This window comes from Anneissia japonica, unplaced genomic scaffold (genome assembly GCF_011630105.1).
Source record: "Anneissia japonica isolate Jap-2015-1 unplaced genomic scaffold, ASM1163010v1 scaffold750_len1593409_cov174, whole genome shotgun sequence".
In the NCBI taxonomy this organism is placed as follows: Eukaryota; Metazoa; Echinodermata; class Crinoidea; order Comatulida; family Comatulidae; genus Anneissia; species Anneissia japonica.
The window spans coordinates 853391-874033 of record NW_022756705.1 but is presented as its reverse complement, the minus strand read 5'-3'; the positions used below and the strand labels follow the sequence as shown (position 1 = coordinate 874033).

Below are 20643 nucleotides of genomic sequence, written 5' to 3'. Positions count from 1 at the left end.
CACAGGAAAATGTTAAAAGAATACTTGGCTAAAAAAATTAAGTATTTATAAGACAAAATTGATCTTGAGCACAAAAATAGTAACTTGATGTCGAAAATGTGTTTGTTTTTAATGGTTTTCTTTCAAGGTCTTTGCCAGACATCATATTTGAGTCATTAATTTAAATAACCTGAGGATACTGTGGTTTTAGTGGCTAGCATGTTGAAACTTCAGTGTTACTATGTAGTATCAAATAACACTGAGAAAACCATGAACCATAAGGTCTAAACAAAGCTAATAAGGAAATATGAATATTGATATTACTAAGTAGATGCAATATTATAATCCTATAATATCCTTTTAAGATATCATATTATACGGTAATAATGTAAACCGCTTTTATAGGTTCATGTTCATTATAGAAAGCGGTACTTGAAAGGCAAAATTTATCTCTATAGATGTATTTCTTAGGCCTTATATACTTAATGGGAATGATCAAAATCTTAACACGTATCTTGAAAAATCATACTATATCACACAGGACCGTCAGGATAGCCAATCGGGCCTTGGGGGATACAGTAATCACAAAAATGTTTCACTACGACTTTCCAAACATCAGACTCAAATAAATTCTACTTCTTATACATTTGATAAAATATGTTTCTCTCTTTCTTATTAGAAACTTAAGAAATTTTGGAACACAGAAAGTGATAATTCAAGAAAATTACCCCCTCTCTACACTTAAATAATAATAAGTACAATGCATACAATATGCATCCTCACCTCCATATTCTGCTTTGACAATTGATGTTAAATAAATAATGTAAAGAATAGAACACAGGAAGATCCCCGTCTGTTGTCTGCTTACCCCAGCCATTTCTTAGATATATCTGTAAAGCATAAAGAAAATATAAATAAAAATTATTATAATTATTAAAGTAAATATTAATATTTTTCCATTTGAATTTATAAATAACTATTCATACATTCATTTTTATATACTGTAAATGGGCAACTACATTTGTAATTTTTAAATCAAATGAGCAATTTTATCATACATTGTGCATATGAAATAAGTACTATCAGTATAAAAATTTTACTTGAAAAATATGGAACAATGTACATTAGTTTAGATGATTTTAATATTTTATAGGCCTTAAATGGTAGTGTCACGAACACACTTTAATTACAGAACAACAGTTCTAGTGACCCATTCCATATGGAATTTACAATAAGAATGATCCTGCAAAATCCACTCCATTGTGGTTACTTAAGTCATTAATACCTTTTCTATAGATACACGGATTCAGTAACAGTGGTAGAGATACAGTTAGCCTAAATCTTCTACACAAATATTTGCAAATAAACTAACTACTGTATATACTTTGTATCTCATAACGTTCTGCATATTTTATTAAACAATATATATATATATTTGGTAAAAATTATTCTAAATTTTTATCCGTCATTACACCGTTAATTTAAATGCTAACATTTGATAGTTGTACTAGACCTAGCAAATTTAAAATTGAATTTAAATATATTTTTAACAGTATTATAACATGACCCATCAAGTGCTGTATAATGCTATACTGTATTGGCTCACAAAATTTAAAAGGTAGCTGATGACAATAAATATTTGAACTACCTAATAATAATCATTTTTACCAAATTCTTCAAATCACTGGCAATCTTCATTATCTTATATCAAGTTCAGATGTCAGCAATTTCTAAATATCTGTGTGGCCTCAATTCCCTTCCCAGCATGATCGCACACTCGTAATAGAAAGCATGTATTATACTCATGACACGCTTAAACGCAAGGCCTTCAAGGCGTAAGGGAAGGGGGGTCTATATAAAGGGAACCCTCTTTCCTCTCATCTCGCCCAGGGCTATTTGGTAAAATAACATATTTTAATATGGCGCTATCTGATTTAGAATCTTTTATTAGTACACCTGTAATAACAGCAGAATCACTTTAGGCAACTCTGACAGTCGCTGTATCTACATCTAATAAAATACAGACAGCCAATAAACAACACTTAAACAGACACATTAAGATGGTATGGGTACAGCCCTACAACTAAAGAAGCAATTGTTTTTCTCTACCTGTTTGAATTTTCTATGTATTTTCCTAAAACACCCAGCAGCAGGTTTCAAAATAATAATCCGTAAACCATATATAAGCAGATTTTTAAACCAGGTAAAATCCAGTGATGTAGAAACCAACGGTCTAAGACACCATCCGCTTGGGTAGTAAATTATAATAATAAGTGAAAGTTGTCTAAACAACACCAATAAATCCTGGTGTTTTGGCTCCTGTTCTGCGGTTGATTTGTACCCGTACCAGCACTAGAGCTCTGTCAATAGTCTACCATCAAAATGCAAGGCCCTTTACAAAATCTCTAGCCCTGTAAAATTGTTTTCAATCGGGTTAACACAACACTGACTGGTCCTTTCGGTTGGGGCTATTTTTCACAATAATCTAACCTCAGGCATATACAGTATGCTGTGAAACACAGGAAGGTGGAACAACGGTGCAAGTACACTTCAATGACTGTCAACAATCCTCACCATACAGCTCAGCTTGTACTGTTCAAAAGAGTGAATGCCTTTGCTTGTGATTGTAAAGTCTCCCTCCCTCAAGCTAGACAGCTAATTGGCCAATCAGCACTGGCCTGTGATTGGCCAGTCTGGTTCAACAATCCTGCCTACTGTACAGCAGAATAACAGAAGTTATAACTAGTCGTGTGTAGCCTTCTCTGAAGTCATGAAGGTATATTACAAAGTCAAAAAAAAACTTTATTTCAGACAAATACAATTTGTTGAAGTTAACTCGTAGTCTTAAAATAAATTTAATTATGAAGATAAAAATAAATGTAGGTTACATATAACAAATATTTCTTATGACCATACGAAAACAGACTATATTATTAATAATATAAGCATACTGTTAAAAGTAATAATTGAAGTCATTGCATAATAATAAAACAAATAATAATTCAGATTTATTTATTAACTTTGCAGTAAAAAAAGTTTGCTATTGAAATGCATTAAAATAAAGTTAAATTAAACATAAACTTTATTTCAAACACTAATAAATGTATTGACTTAAATATTTTTTACCTCTTTTAATAATAAACAGAAATATAATAAAAAAAAAATACAGACACTGCTATGATAACAAGATGTTCTATTTCATCATTCTCAAAACAGTTTGTCATTAACGAGGTGTTTCAGTTCATCAGCTTCCAGCTGATATTGTAACTCAACGTAAGCTGCGATGCTCATCACAGCCGTGACCTTCGATAGGTTGAGTAGGTTTCAGTCTATTAACCTTTGCAAAGTGGAAAGTGTTGATAATAACATTAATAGCAACATGATATGACAGTCTAAGTATCCATATCCAGATATGTTATAGAGGAAAGGTTACCGTACATGCTCCTAGAGTAAGACGTAGACCTACAATGACTAAACTTGGGTATACGCATCTTCGGCCTTCATGAAGCAAATACATTCCACATACAACACATGTCTGTATCGCCTAATAATACATAAAAGAATATATTTAGATTTAAGGAGGGGCCATCAATTGTTTTTATAATTTTCATGTGTACGAAACATAGGCCTAGGGAGAAGAGGATACACCGAGTATGTTTGAACGAATGAAAAAATAATGATCTCAGAATAGCAATCATTATTTTATTATTTAATTATTTGGGGAAGAGAGTGGACTCAAAGAAAAGAGTATCTTGATAAAGATGAAAAAATAGATGACCCCTAAAGTGATAATGCTCATTTTAAAAGGCTAATTCATCCCTTAATTGCCTGATGAAAATTAAACATACTGATCCTTCTTTGCTGTGATTGGTTAAGATGTTATGTGTAGATACATTTCTCAGATGCTATATGAGAAGATTAATTTTTTTTTGTCAATAATGTACGAACTTAGAAATTTTAGGTTCCACATTTGCTTACAACAGTTATAAATATATCCAAAATAAAATATATTACAAAAATAGGCCTACTAATTAATAATATGGCATTTTGTAAAAAGAATCCACAGGGAGAACGATTTGGTAATTTAGGTTAAAAGATACTAGTATAATTAAAGGTCACATTAAGATTTTGCTTTCCAATAACCTATAAAAACAGTTAGTTATTAAGTTTCTTTTGAAATTAAATTAATTGTTTTGTTATGTTTTTAGATGCTGATAATTTATTTAAAGTCTCTTTGTATTTCAGTTTTACCACAAAAAGGATCTTTAACACATTTTGTCATACTTTTTATCCATTACTCCTAAAATTAGTTTTCAGATTATGAATCACAAATAGGAAATGATGACCAACTAACTCTGCATTTACCTAAATTCTTCAAACAAATCCCCAATCTGGTGAAGAATGTTCCCCTAGATCAGTTTCAACACTAGAATTTAAGATGCTGGAATTTTGACTTTAATCACTGTAATCTTTACTGACTTTTACTATAAGTAGTCGATCATGTGCTGCGAACATAAATCAAACTATTTATTTGAGTACTAGTCAATTTACTTTTGAAAAATTACCTTTGGGCAACATACAAAACTGCAATTTGTAATTGTAAGAACTCAAAACAATTTCACTATCCAAGAGTCATAGACTTAGTTACAGACCATCAAGGGAAACAAATTATTAGAATGTTACCCTACTTTTGTAATTATGATGAGGAAGGGATGTTTTTGTTATTTTACTTAAGGATATTACATCACTATATTTAGAATAGTATTAGGATGAAACTGAAATAAACATTTAGGCCCATGATACTACCATACCTCCATGATACTACTAGTGGTTTGAAGATTATATGGGATGACACAAGAGATGTGAAGCTACTGATTTAAAACCAATTTTACAAAACAAAATTATTTTAAACATTAGTAACTTATTTTTTACTTTATCTAAATAATTAAACGAGGTCACAGAAGAATGAGAAAGAGAGGAGGGGAAGGGGTTTCTGATCCTTGGTATACAAACTTCAATCAATTAATTACTTCCACCTGATACTGTGTTATCTTCAAAGTTAACTTGTTTATTAAAATTCAATGATAGACATAGAAACAATTGACAAAATACAGGCCACACTTATTAGGCCAGTTTTTTTTTTCACCAGTGGCAATTCTTAATCCAATGAAATTTTTACAAGAAAAAAAATGATTTACGCCTAAATACATCTGGATAGAAACTTTGTTGGCAGGTAATCAAGTAGTAATAAGCATCCAGCAAAGGATATAAAGTATTTGAAATGAAACGGTTTTTTGTTTCAAACCCGTGACATCGTCAATAAGTTAAGTAAATATACCGTAGCATGCATGTAGTCAAAAACACAGCATAGTTGTTCAAAACAAGTTAAAGGAACTAATTTGCAAATGACTCAATTTAACAAAGTTGACAAGTCGGTTCTAGCAATCCCGACTCTACAGCTCTGGATTTTCTATGATATTTGAGTGTCAATTAATTGGTAGGAAATTTGTCGGAATGAACTAAAGCAGGTGGACTGCAAAATATTGATGGGGATAAATTTTGGCTCCACGGGTGCTCAAGTACGTGGAAGTTTGAGTGACACTTGCTGTCTGGGTTTGACAGTTATTACCCATCATGCTTTGAGATATTTGAAAGTGACTGCAATATTTTATACCCTGAAGGCAGACAAGGCGTAATAAATAACAAGAATGTTTCAACTTTGAGATCTTACTTGGAAATTGAGTGCTGAACCTGAAGTAAATGGGAATTATATTCTCTTTTTACATGGATTTCCTCTGAAGAAAGACAAATATGTTACATTAAGTAAAGGTCCAAGTAGGAAGGAAATAATTCTGAATTTCTGATATACCACAAAAGTACTAAATTTAAGTTTTTAAGTTAATTTATTTGACATAAATAAGCAGAAAAACATTTGCAGAATGCACCTACAGCATTGATAAACTTGGTGTTTGGCATGGTGAACGGGAGAGTTAAACACAGATTTAACACTAAACATTAGCAGACATATGCAACATACAATCAGAAAAAAATTCAGAAAAAAGGAAAATTTTGACTTTTAGTATGATTTCCACTTTGTCATAAATTATATTTTTAATTGGCTCACATTTAAATTTATTCAATCTTCTGGTTAAAATATAAACAATCTGAGCTGCCCATTCTATGATTGACTGAGAAATAGCAAATAGCCTAATTTTGATTACGATGCAATCATCTAATATTATCGTCATAATAATATGAGCAGCGCATTTAGTTAGGGGTGATAAAGCGGACATTGCAAAATCCTGGATGCACCCTTGAATGGATTTAACACAAATTATGAACCTGCTTAAAGTACATTTGGTCATCTACTTCCAGTTTCATTAATGATTTACTTTTAGGAGTGGTTTGGCACAGCGGTAGCAGTTCTGTTTCTCAACTTGAGGTTGGAGGTTCAATCAGTCGCTGTGCATTTCGCTTTTGTCCTTAGGCAAGGCAATTTGCCTATGGTTGTCTCTCCCCACCCAAGAGTTCAACGGTTCAAACGCAAAATGCACGGATTACAGCTGCAACGTTATGGCATTCTCCCCAGAGAGCTGTGTATGTGGTCCATATATGTGCTTGATACAATGACTGGGGGTGATAACATAAAGCGCTTAGGGGCCATGAAGCGCTATATAGATCTAACCAACATATTATTTATTAACTGTACTACCTTATGTATAAATAACACAATTTTTTATTTTACTTTGCCATTAAAAAAATGTTAGTACAGTCAATTTGATTCATTCATCTTCTCAAAAAAATTTGATTTGAAAAAGTTTGGAACAAAGATTGATTTGGATCAATAAAACAATATCATCTGAAGCAAACTAAGGAAGGGCTATCTATACAAATTATATTATCTCAATTATGAAAATATGATGTATATACTATGACTATATATACCCATATTATGTCTTCTTGTTTGCTACAAGTTGACTTCAGCCTGATTTATAAACTTGACATATTGTTGTATCAGCATTAAGTATTAATAAAAACCTCCATGTCTAAAGAAGACATTTATAGCCCATCAGGTGGCTAAGTACCATAACTTAGCATATTGTTCTGATGACTCGAAAATACAAGGCATGAGATATTGATATGCTGACTGCCCTAGTTCCAAATTAATGTAGGAGGGAGGTCAAAATTGTAAATGACTGTAAAACTAATCACTGGTAATCCCCTCACGTTTCTCTTTCTTAACACTGGGTAACACCGGGTATTAACTTTTTTTTCGTGCTTGTAATTGAACGGTTGGAAGTCTTTTAAAACATGATCCTTTACAAGTTATAGCAATTCGTTAATTTACAAGCTGTATAATGCATTTGAATAGGTTAGACCATGAAGGTAGCTTGACAATCTAGTTAGAACAAGGCTAACATCTGTTTTGATTGACATTGTCAAATCAATCAAAAATTAAAGGGGCAGTCAAATGTTTCTAGTTATCGGTTGCTCGCACATGAACATAGGCACTTTTATGTGTAGGCCTTAATCACTATCAAAATGGTAGTCAAATTCCAGACATCACAGTCAACAAAACACTTTCATTGCACTGCTTAGATGGGGCTTAGATTTTTGCTTAAACATTCTGAATTTTACATCAACTGACATTACCTCCTCTCAATAATTATTTTTTCGTAATTATCTATAATTCCTCATTTTATCTTAAAATAAAATTTATATAATTATTAATCCAAAAAAATAAAAATAAAAACAATTGTTATGATCACCAATTTTGAATTCAATAATGAGTTATCTAAATTTGCATTAGAAATTTATAAATTTATATTAGAGAAATAGTAGACCATATTGCAAATGACCCTTCCCCCTTCCCCATTAAAAAGTGCCAAGTCAGTGGCACATTTGATTGACAACTTAGGATACTTAGCCTTGCCAATCAACAACTACCCAATAAGAAGACCATACAAAAATGTCACTCAAATTCCATATTTGGTTATTGTAAGTTATAATGCCCTATTGACTCTTTGCAGTCACCGTCATGAAACCACGCTTAACTACAGAGCAAGATTATTTTTACTTTTTGGGTTTGTTAAACTAGATTTTAATCTTAACATAACTTTTCTGTTCCGTATCTGTATCTTGACATATAAAACACCAAAATACTGGTTGTTGCATATGTTGGTTTGGTCGGTGTGTAGCACCTAAATAGTGCTTCTGTAAAAGAGTTTTTATATTAAGTTAATCCTCATCATTATTAATTGATTTATTGACTGATAATAAGAAACGTCTCACCAAAATTATGAGTGGAAACGTGTGGGACTTGTACTTTAAAATGGTTAACATCAGCCTTGAAATTTGATTATCTAACTATAGTGTCATTGGTATTAATAATTAATTAATGGTAATGATGAGAGATTAATAGACTGTACTTGGACTTGGCGGGTTCTATTGACCGTGAACTACTATCGAACCAAGGAAACTCCACCTCAGACAACAGTGTTACATCACTAATCAGGGGCTGCAATCACAGCCCTGGGCTCCAAGACAGCGCAGCTGCTGGGCTCCAATTGCAGAGGTATCAGACCACCTAGGAAATCAGTGCTGCTGATTGATGGTGATGGTAGACATCTTTTAGGTACACGTATTTAGAAGTATAATTTTAACGATTATATATTTATCCTATATGAATTATATTTTTTCATCACTCTTTTTTACATTAGTGGCCAGGGACTTTTTCCACATGTCCCCTAATTTGGAGGTACCATCACTAGCTAATACCTAGAGGAAGTATTAGTATTCTTTGTTTATTTATACTTGAATTCTTCATCACATGGTTTGATATACTGTTAAACTTTTCTGTTCATTAAATTGTCATAAAAAACAATTTAAAAAAACAGTTGTTTGTCGCAATTTTATATTTCGCAAAAACACCAAAAACTTTTAAGAATCAGAATTTTGAACATTTTCAGTTTTTATATTTTAGAAAAGAAGACATAGGCATACTAAAGAACATTTCTGCAAAATATCAATCATTCAAATCTGAGAACATATTAAGATTAATTTCAAACTAGAAATCTTATAATAATAAACTATATTGATTTTAGAATAATTATTTGGAAGCTATTTTCTCAAAACCTACATGGCTAATATCCAATAAATATAAAATTCATAACTTTGCTAATACTCAACTAATTTCCATCAAAAACACTGTTTTTCAATTCAATTTTGGACTTTTCCGTGGCAACACACAGCTGGTTTTGACAGAGCCAGTCACATTTATGATAAGCAAAATAGGCCAAATGTCAATTAATAATTATCACAAGCTGGTCACCAATTATTATTTTACTATAATTACAATCATAACTTATTTCTATTATTAAGTTTTGTTTGCTTCTTGGCCTTGAATTATCTGTTTCATTGAGTTCATATTTAAGGTATACAAGTCACTACCGAAAACTCTTATATCTTCTTGTGGTAAAGCTTATAGTAAAAGTCTGTAAAAGTAAATAATATTAATAACAATAACAATTAGTACTGTAATATGAGTAGTAATAGTTAACAGTAGTGGACTGGAGTAATTATAAAGTTTAACAAAATACACAAAGCAAAAACAATCATGAAAACACTTAAAATACGTCCTTCGTCTACAGAATCAATTGAGAGAAATCAATGATCATTCCTTGCAATCTACCAGTCGGCAACTCTCAAAGACTGGTCATTAACTCAGCAAAATCAATAAGTCAATTCAATCAATGAAAAAATCTAATTAACTGTCTTGAAAACATTTAATTCTGAAAGCTAACAACACACTATATTCAATTGCCATCTCATCTCAGGACCTTCACGCAATAGCGAGCATAAACAATTTGACATGATTGCCAAGATTATCTTGTTAAGACAATCTCTTTATCACTTGTGTATTCATTGATGCTTCTATAATCACCAATCTAACTGGACACGGCAAACCCTTTTACAACTTAAAACCTGTATAATGTTGGTGTACTGTGTTATTGTTGCAGCGGCATCAAATACATTGTCAATTAGAGTGTTCGGTATTTCTTTAATGAGTACTCAAGAAAGAGAATAAAATGTAATTTGTTTTAACGATCTGCTAGAGTTGGTGGGTGTAGTGGTGTCCCTTTGTTGGGACGGGAGAGTGCCAGGGACCCTTACCAAATATATGAATGTAAAAAAGTAAAAACAAATCAACAAAAAAATATAATTTATTAATTTGGCTTAATAAATTTGGTCTATAAAAGCCAATGTACATGCCTATAAAAATAATAATCATGCTGAAATTTAACCACAAACTCAAAATATATATTTTTTACCAGAAATTTCTCAGAAGACGACCTTTAAACCGTTATTAAACACAGATTTTTACATCGCCTGTGTTCAGATCTAATCCATATAAAAACAACAAATGGATTGTGTGGACACGTATACACACATGGATTGCGTCGTGCAACAGGTAGAAACAATGGCTATATCTGATTACTGTCACTTAATCTGCAGGGAATCTTTGGGAAGGGAAAGTGATTCTTTAGAGCGGGATTTAAAGCTAAAGTTAAGTTACACGTAAGAGTAATTGTTTAGATTTTCCTCTTTGAGCGTACAATTTCCAATTAAGTTCTGCTAATAATGGGGGATAGAAACCTAACTGCTTCTTTATTGGCAATTATAAAGGCTATTCACGAACCATTCATTATGGAGCAGTAATGCAATGAACAGGCCTAGTAATCGTGGGAGGTAGGCTCAGCGGCAAGCATTCAGTGCAGTAGAAGAACCTCCAGGATTAGGAGAGGTAGCATGGGGAGCTACAATAAGTAACCATTTCAAAGTCTTAAGTGCTTCCAATTGTCAATGGACTTCATCGGCAATTAAGACACTTTGTGAATAACTCTTCTTATTACCAAAGATTACTGATTGTGATTGGATAGATGATTTGTTATTTTTGTTCTCAAGCATGCTCTGGAGTAAATCTAAACGAGGATTTAAAGAACAGTCATACTTTACCATCAGTATATGTAATTGCAATTGAGAAAACAACATTGGTAACCGAAAGAGGACCTCTCGGGAACTTACTGGAGTCTAATATAATATATTCTGAAATTTAGGAGCTTTGTCCTATATTTAAGGTACAAATTTAATCATGAAATTGATGAAACTATGTCAAGGAAAAAACTGTTTGAAATAATTTATATTGTAAACAATTTACTATTGTTGTTGTTACTATAATTGCAACCACCATGATTTCAATCACCACCAACATCATTGCCATCTCCATCATCTCCATTACCACCACAACTACACTACCATCATCACCATCTTGTGATTGTCAACATCAACCACCGACCCCCTCTTATCATCTTCAATAACATCACTGCCATCTAATCACAAATTATTTAATACTCCACTATAAAAGCCTACTGTATAATAATATAGACAAAGAAAAATAATTTTTATTTTTAAAAATATCCATTTAGCAAGTGGAGTTTTTTTTTATTTCAGTGAAGAATTTAAAGCCACAGTGCCTCTCTAGGCCAGTCACCTTCCCAGTTCATTGAGGTCACTAGTATGTACTTCCATTTGCAGACATACTTCTGTCGTCTGATTACCTTAAGCAAACCAGAGAGATATACCTTTGAGCAAACATCTCCCAATCAAACCTATCAATTAAACCACAATTAAACTTTGGTAACACTTTCTCCTGAAGAGAATGTTATGATGTTTACCTCAGAGGGTAGGAACCAATATGTGGGAACATTCTGTGGGTGGAGAAATATTCCAAACATTTGAATTTTGGGGAAAACTATTTCCTGACATGAATTCATAATTAGATAAGATAAAACAAGATTTGATCTTGATTATACAAAGTTTATTTGCCATTAGAAACCAGATAGACTCAGTATTTCAAGATCAGTTTGTTTATAAGATATGATCTTGTTTATTGCAAACGATATTGTACATACACTTGGATTAAGCATGCCTAACAAGGTTACTTGGAACTAAATTACAATAGTTATTGTTATTTTGGGGATTACATTTTTTTTTATAGCACAGAGCCCCTTCCCATTGATACATTATCAGGGTTACGTACTCATTAACATTATCATAGGCGTAGATCCCGGGGGATGGGGGATATATCCCCCCAATATTTGACAAGGGGGGGGGGGATGGTCCATTGTATCATCCCCCCAATATTTTGACTATGTATGGGATAAAATGGAGCTTTACACATTTCAAAAGACTGTCACAGAAATAATTTGCACTGTCTTATGCACTTACAAAGATGAAAATTAGCATAATGTATTAATGTTGATAACAAAATTATTTTATCTGGTACCAATCTAAGCTCTTCTTTACTTAGATGTTAGATGTGCTTGCAAAGAGAGCCACATTTCACACTGAAGGGTGTGTACGACATCAGTAATGTTATGTCAATTCCAAGAATGTTTAAGGTTATATCGGTTGATGAGGAATTTATTGATTAGGCCTATATAGCAAATTGCATCAATTTATTTTGTTTTATGAAAACTCCCTAAAATGTGCAATTTATAGAGGAAATTGGCCTACCGTAACAAGAAATGCGCACAAAGAATTTGAGAATTTTAGGCACTTTCAGAGGATGCATTTGTCAAGGGGTGGGGAAAGATTTTCCAAAGATGGATATTTTCCCCTTGTCCCCCGGTGTTTTTAATTCTATTTTCGTTGGAATTGATCAAAATTTAATAAAAAGTGCAATTTTTAGAGGATATTGGCCCATGTTAACAAGAAATGCGCGCGAAATTTGAGGTTTTTAGGCACTTTCAGGGGATGAAAAGTGCATTTATAAACGGGTGGGGAAGATTTTTCAAAGATAGATATTTTCCCCTTTCCCCCAGTGGTTACGCCATCGAGCAGCATAGATCAAAGGAGTTATGACAGTTTTTGAAATGGAGAAGGGGTTGCAGGGTGTTGTGAGTCTGGTCATTAGGATATCTTCCTTTTTCTTTTTGTCTTTATTCTTCTCTTCTCTTTTTTTCCCCTTTTCTTTTCCTCTTCTTTCTCTTTCCCTCCCTCTCCCTTCTTTCTTTTCTCTTATTACCCAGCCCGGTATGACGGCTTGGTCAGCCCAGTAAAAACCGTCAGGGGAGGGGCAGTTTTCCCCCAGCCCGCCCCTCCCCGCACCTGTTACGACACTGGCTAACACGCCAATCATCCCCCCCAATGAAAAATATTTTTCTACGCCACTGAACATTATTAACATTGATTTTCAAAGCAGCTTTGAGAAGCACTTGACTTTCCACATAAGATACATGATCCTTCCTTTGAAATATCAAATCTAATTTAAATTTTCCACAATATTATCCCTTTCACTTTGATATATAGTTCTATTTCCCCTTGGTACCAGTGGGGTATCGGGGGGTGCGCGGGGCACACGTCCCTCCAAATGTTACTCGCACCCCCCAGTCGCCCCCGCTAAAAAAAAATCACTTTGAAGTAGTTAAAAATCACCTAAAATCACATTATTTTGTGAATTAACACCCATCAATTGATCATCGAGCCCCCCCCCCACTTCACCTTTGCGCACCCCCATTTCAAGACTTCTAATACGCCACTGGTTGGTACACCCCTTTCTTTTTTATCTCTCCTGTGAGCTGCAGTCTGCATGGCTATTTGTCATAAGCTTTGTATCTGTACAGTAGTGGCGCCAGCACTTCCAAACAGGTGGTCCATCATTCCTCGACAGATGGGCCATGTCCACCTCAGCCCAAACATGATTAAAGCAATTTAAGATTATGTCACCTGTAGCTTACCAAAAGCCATATCCAGCTATAAAAAGGGTTTTTTCTCCCTGATTCAATGCCTCATATCCGAGGCAAGAGACTGGGGGCTTGAACTGTCCAGTGGGACCATAATCCCCTTCTCTCCCACTGATGCCACAGCTTGCTAACTAACATGGGCAAGTCAATTTTCAGACATTCATGTACCATGGAAAACTCATGTTGATCTCTCCCTGCCCTGTAGGAAGAACCAGTTAAGTTTCTGATGGCGAGAGGAAATATTGCTTCTGATAAAGGCTCTGTGAATAGCTTGTGCTGCTCCATTTTGCGTTCTGTCGTCTGGCTACATCCTTCTATTTCATATCTCCATTACCCATGATATATGTCTTCTAGTTGATATATCATTTTTCATTCAATACAGTAATACTTCTCCTCCATTAAAGGCTTGTCAAAAATTTTATTTGACAAAAACATGTGACATGCCTTAATATGGTCATGATGACATCACATCATGGCCATATATAGGCACATCATGACCATATATAGGCACATCATGACTATATATGGGCATACAGCAGTTTTTTGTTCAAGGAAATTTGATAGTGTGGACAGAGCTTTAGGTATCATGACCACATAGGAACATCAAGTCTATATCTGGGCATACAACAGATTTTTTTGTCAAATCAAATATGATAGTTTGGAAAGAGTTTTAATAAAACTAATGCCCTTGAGACTACCCTGTCTACACATAATTTTATTCATTTGATTTCATTATTTACCGTAATTTGGTCCAATAAAAATAGTATACAACCATTCTTAAAAATGGCAGACCATGACCAACCAAAGTGAATTAAATCACTGTAGCAATACTGGTGGGCTCATCTCCAACTTCAGATAACAAAAATATTAAATATTAATATGAGCAAAAATCATGGTCCTGGAACCCCTGTACTGTACCGAAGTAGCTAATCAAAAATGAGTTGAGTAATCACTATTCTGAACTCACTATGCAGATTAAATAATCACTAACCATTATCCATCAGTAATTAATCAGTAACTAACTGATCACTAATTAATAATAATAAAACATAGACAGCTTACTACAGAAGCCTACTATATAGACAATTATTCAACTGATACCAATTAAATTATCCACAAATGGATCTCTTCAAAATATAGGCTAGAATTTCAGGGAAAGTTTCTTAGTCATAAATATTGAATCAATCAATAACATGTTACGCCAGAGCAATCCAACTGGTAAGCTCACGGGCTTATTAATGACCGGTCACGCACGCAAGCTTTAAGAACCAAGAAATCCTCAGGTCTGGTGTGCCGCAAAAACCAGGGATGGTCTCTGGGGGTGTGGCTAGGGAGCTGTTTCTAAATTGATAACCAAACTTATGAACATTTAGCTCATGCAAAAACCTCCCTGGTGACATTTATGGTGGTTGGTGTAGATAGAGTAGATTTCAGAGAGAAAACGAAACTAATAATCAACAATAACCTGTGTATTTAGTATTATATCAATTATTTTTATTCAAGTCCCTTGATTCAATATTTATTTTGACAGCTATATTTACGTCAGCTACCATCAAAGAACAATCATGGTCTAATTTCATGCCAGAATACCGTATAGGCCCTACAAAGCTTTCACTTTTGGAAAGTTCTAAAAGTTATTTCTGATTGTTAAAAGGTTAGGTAAATTTACACAGAGGCTATTGACCCACGTAAATCAAGAAGATGAGTTTTCTGTCATTTTAACATTGTTGAAACTGTAACATATCCTGTGTGTTGAGGTACAGCCGGATACAATCGCTTGATTGTTGGACTCTTAAGGGCGGCAAACAGTCCGTAGACTTTGTATCAATTTTGAGTAGACCATAAGTACGCACTAAATACCACGTAAGCCCCCTTGACCGATTGTTAGCGTATTCTTATTTGAATAGCCCTAAAGAAATTGTCACTTGAAATTTGTTCATACTAACCCTAACACTAGTGATCTTGTTTTCTTTCTACATTATACCAATGTGATCCTATAGATAGGCAGCACTTTATTTAATATTTTTATATCAGATGCATTTAAAAAAGGATGAAAAGGATGCTCTCCCGGCAGGCCCTTAGATTCACCACAACACATTTGTGGTCAAGATATTCACCCTACATGCAAAACGGCCTGGGTTCAAGACCTGGAGAAGTTGAGTTTTTGTTTATAATAATAATAATAATAATAATAATAAATAAATTAATTATGTATTATATTCCATCACTGTTATTACCTGTACTGATAAACTGCTTTCCTATCCGAAGGGTTATATAAATTAAAGCTCATATCAACACTCTTCTATAAAAAATGACAATCCAATAATTATTTATTCATCATTATTCAAGTAAAAACCAAAATAATAGTGCATGCTATATGACATTACCACAGTTTGCAATGGTAGAACAGGTGTGTACTCGCATTAGTCGCATTGCTGCACCCGGCTAAGATGATAACCTTTTGATGGTGAAATATTTGAACACACGTAACCTTTAGATAAGTATATAATATAGCAGTGTAAAGCCAATCATGACTTTCAAATTTTATTTGACAAAAACATGCCTAAATATGGTCATATGACATCACACCATGACCATATATAGGCACATCATTACCATATATAGGCATATCATGACCATATATAGGCATATCATGACCATATATGGGCATACAACAGTTTCTTGTCAAAGAAAATTTGATAGTGTGGGCAGAGCTTACGTTGGTATTCCAAATGAATAACCTTTGACATAGATTATTCATAGCATTAAGATCATATATCTTGTCCAGGAGTCCTGTCTAGAAGAACTCAAAATTTCATCTTTATATAATTTTGATGGGTATGTATTGACGCCAAAAAAAATAAATCAAATAATTTTTTTGAAAATTATTTGTTTCTAAAATTCAAGTTCAAGTTAGTATTCTAATAAAAGATATCATCACAAGATTGTCTTCTACGAGGGAAGTCCCCTAAGAAGTGTATCTGTAGACAGATGCAATTGAATGTAAGCTACTAATAATGGTCCTAAGGGAATACAATGACACACACAACTGTGCATACTTGTGGCATGCCAGCCCCTCTGTTTCAACCTCATGTGTAAATCCCTTTTTCAAAGAAATACTAAAAACAGAGGTTATGACATCTTCTAAAGAAATACTACAAACAGACTTAATACAATGCACTTCTGAAAAAGTTTGAGGTTGGAAAATAAAAAGCAGGGAAGAAAAGACAGACAATAAAAATCTGTTAACAATATATTTGCAAGTACATTGACGAGAATATATAAGCTTTTGCCTGCAGAAAGGAGAGAAGAAGCTACTGATTGTTAACGTCTAGCTGCACCAAAACGGATTGACATCTGTTGGGAGCCAGTTGGTATGTATAGAAAATAAGATCAACAGTAGAAGCACGAGGAGCAAAAATTATTGCGACCAGGAAAGTATAAAAAATACCACCATGTTTAGACAAAGATTTTACAATGATATCCTGGATTTTAATAATAGAAACCACTATAAGAAACTTTTATTAGACTTGTTTAATACTCTATTGACAAACGCAATGATTGAGTAACAAAATTTACCTCTACAGTTGGCCCCATCAACAAAAATTCCTAGATGTTTATTTATGACATATTTTATCTTTCTTTATCTTGAAGATACAGTACCTTTCGTACATTTTAACACCTGTTGTTATTATGTAAATGTTCCAATCACAAGCAAACGCTATTGTATAATACAATGGTATAATACGTCTATCTATTGCTATTTTGCAAGTGATTCAGGTGGGAATCGAACCTACTACCTCCAGATAACTAGCCTGGTGCCATAGCCACTAGACTACCAAGCGTGCACTTAGTGACTGGTGTAGAATTTGATTCCCAAGTAGCAGCAGGTACTACAAATGCTATTTCAATGTGAATTTTCATGTGCATGCTTTATGGTATATATAAAATTTAATTGGCTCTTGTTCATATAATTAAATTTTTTATAATTTCATAAATAATAATAATAATAATGTAATTAATTAATATTAAACATTCTATATTTTAAAAAACTGCCAATGTTGACATTCTTCTCGTTTAATAATTATCCTACCGGATGGATGTTAGTTTTGTGTTGACGGCTGTTCATAAAATGACCTCAAAGATTTCCAATTTTTATTTATTTCAAACAATCGTCCAACAGGAAGGCTTTGTTCCCACTTACAGGCGAATATTGCAAAAAAAACCGTCTAAAATATAATATCACAAGTAGAGTATAGACAAGAATAAATGATTGCCTCTAGATATATCTGCCAAATATGCAAATAAATTCAATAAAATTTGAATCCAATATGCCAGATTTATTTACCATAATAACCATTTCTCATACACAAATGTCATTATCATATATAAGGATATACTGTAAATATACACAATGTCATTATGAAATCTAAATACTGTATACACTTTCATGACTAGGCTTATAGTCACATATGGATATACTGTAATAAAACATTTGTTAGGGTGTGGTCTCAAGATTACTAAAATCTATAACTTCACAAATAAGTCATACAGGACCTCGCTCAGCACCAACATAATCACTTGTAGAAAAACACTGAATTCCCACCTCAGCGATTGCCACGTCATGACAACATCTCAATAAAAACCTGATTGTGTGCGACTACTATGGTTGAGTGATCTCTGCATTTCTTTTTGATGTAATTCACGATAAAAAATTACACCTAATGACATACAGACAGTGCGGTGAGCGTTCTGCTCTTGGGAGGAGAAAATCGTGAGTTGTATGGGCGACGACAAATAGGTTATACACAGAATGTGTAGTGATATGTTTTTTATAGGTTGAGAGAGAATGAAACATATTCTAAAATACAGAAAGAACCACCATGAAAATCAACAACATTACATATAAGCACAGATCCTATGACCTACCACATTTAAAATCATGATTATGGAGTGAAGTCTTAAGTTTGAGTCATAGAATGATTACACAAATTGTTCATCCCTGTGAATTAAATATAATGGCACTTCAAATGAGGAAAAACATCAGTAAAATAAATTTCAAAACAGATTGCTATTATAAAAACTAGAAATTGCAAATTGCAAGTGAAGTGCTGCGAAGTACAACTGCCTATAAATGTTCTTCGAACAAAATTATTTATGCGAGTCAAGTGAAAATAATGAATAATAAAACTATAACAAATAATATGAGACACGACCCATTGTCTATATTAGAACACTTCTCATTGGGTAACAAAGTGTCTATAGTGTGGTGAATTATGGTTTAGGTTTTTTTTAATAAAGTTTCAAAAATTCCTATGTATGTGGAAAATGTAGTTGATTACCAAAGGTTACAATTTTTATTTTGAAGACTGCATGGTCTAGGAAGTGTACATTTTTTTATGGGGCAAGTTTCCAAGGGCCGGTTTTCTAGGGGCGAGTTGACTGCCAAAGAGTGTTGCCAAAGTGCGAGCCAGCGTGTTATTTGATCACAAGTTCGAGACATATCACAAGTGTGAGCCAGCGAGCCATGACGTCACGACAATAGATAGAGACGTTAGCCAGTTGTGCGAGGTATCGGCTGAGATTTGTGGAGTACAATTAAAAAACAACTAAAGGTCTAATAATGAATTATTGTGATGTTAAATAGACAATGTTAGCTATCAAAGAGCGACGTTGTTTTTCATTGGGACCTTCGTCTTCAAGGCTAGGCCTATACCATCCTAGCTAGTCTAGGACGTTGGTACGAGTAGGTTAGTCTACAAACGTCGCCTAAAGTAATTGATTTTACCCAGCAGAACGAAAGAAGGAAACTCCGCTTTTCAGTCATCTTAGGCACTCTGTCAAGAATATGAATTGGCTGCTTCGCAGCAATAAAACATCATTTGAGGTGAAGTGTTGAATTCTACTTCCAGAGGTGTTGGTTTATTAGGGCTACCTCCTGACACGAAGCGGAAGGAGGTAGCCTCAATCATCCAATAAAGAGGGAAGTAAAATTCATTGATTTACCGAAATAAAACCATGTTGCATTTGTTTTACTATACCTCATAAACATTAAACAGCAAACTGTCCATCTAGCCATTTGGATCTGTGAGGGTAAAATGATGCAGTTTGCAAGCGGTTCATTTAGGCAGTGGTGCATTTTGGGTAGTACCTTTTCCCCACATACGCTTAAATTTTACAAGTGCAGGAAAGCAGTAGAAACTACCTCACCCCTTACCAGGTGGAATTAATCTATGAAGTGTTATTACTTAATTAATATTTATGAGTAATAGTAAAATGTTATAAAATATTTAGACAAATTTATTTCTTCCTGTGATAGTCATAAAAATAATATTATTATACAAGGTTTTATATATCATATCATGTCTCTGTACTTCAAATTATATAACTGGGTAATTGGATCTAATACCTAAGACACATATACTGTATGCAGAAAATCTATGGAACAATACTGTATTTAGAACACCTATGGAACACATATACTGTATTGTATATTGGACATCCTTGGAACAAACTGTATGTAGAAGACCCACGGAACACATATACTGTATGTAGAATACCTATGGAACACATATACTATATGTAGAACACATGGAATAATACTGTATGTAGAACACCTATGCAACACATATACTGTATGTAGAAAACCTATGAAACACATATACTGTTTGTAGAACACCTATGAAATACATACTGTATGTAAAACACCTATGAAACACATATGGTATATGTAGAACACCTATGCAACACATAATAAAATATAATGTAGAACACCTAGCTATGCCACACATATACTGCTTGTAGAACACCTATGCAACACATATACTGTATGTAGAAAACATATGAAACACATATACTG

The 20643-nt window shown here is 33.5% G+C and overlaps 1 protein-coding gene across 3 annotated transcripts in view; it reads right to left on the bottom strand.

Moving 5' to 3' along the window:
* LOC117124348 (neurogenic locus notch homolog protein 1-like) overlaps positions 1–20643 on the bottom strand; it is a 95444-nt gene that overhangs the window by 58130 nt on the left and 16671 nt on the right. For 2 of the 3 annotated variants that reach the window (XM_033270556.1, XM_033270559.1), the window contains exons 1-2: positions 2089–2580; positions 763–869 (exon numbers count right to left, since the gene is read on the bottom strand). In XM_033270556.1, the coding sequence (XP_033126447.1) occupies positions 763–856 (94 nt within the window). In that variant the 5' untranslated portion in view covers positions 857–869; positions 2089–2580. Of the gene's footprint in view, positions 1–762; positions 870–2088; positions 2581–20643 lie in introns of those variants that run through there. The other variant, XM_033270557.1, reaches the window with a different exon arrangement.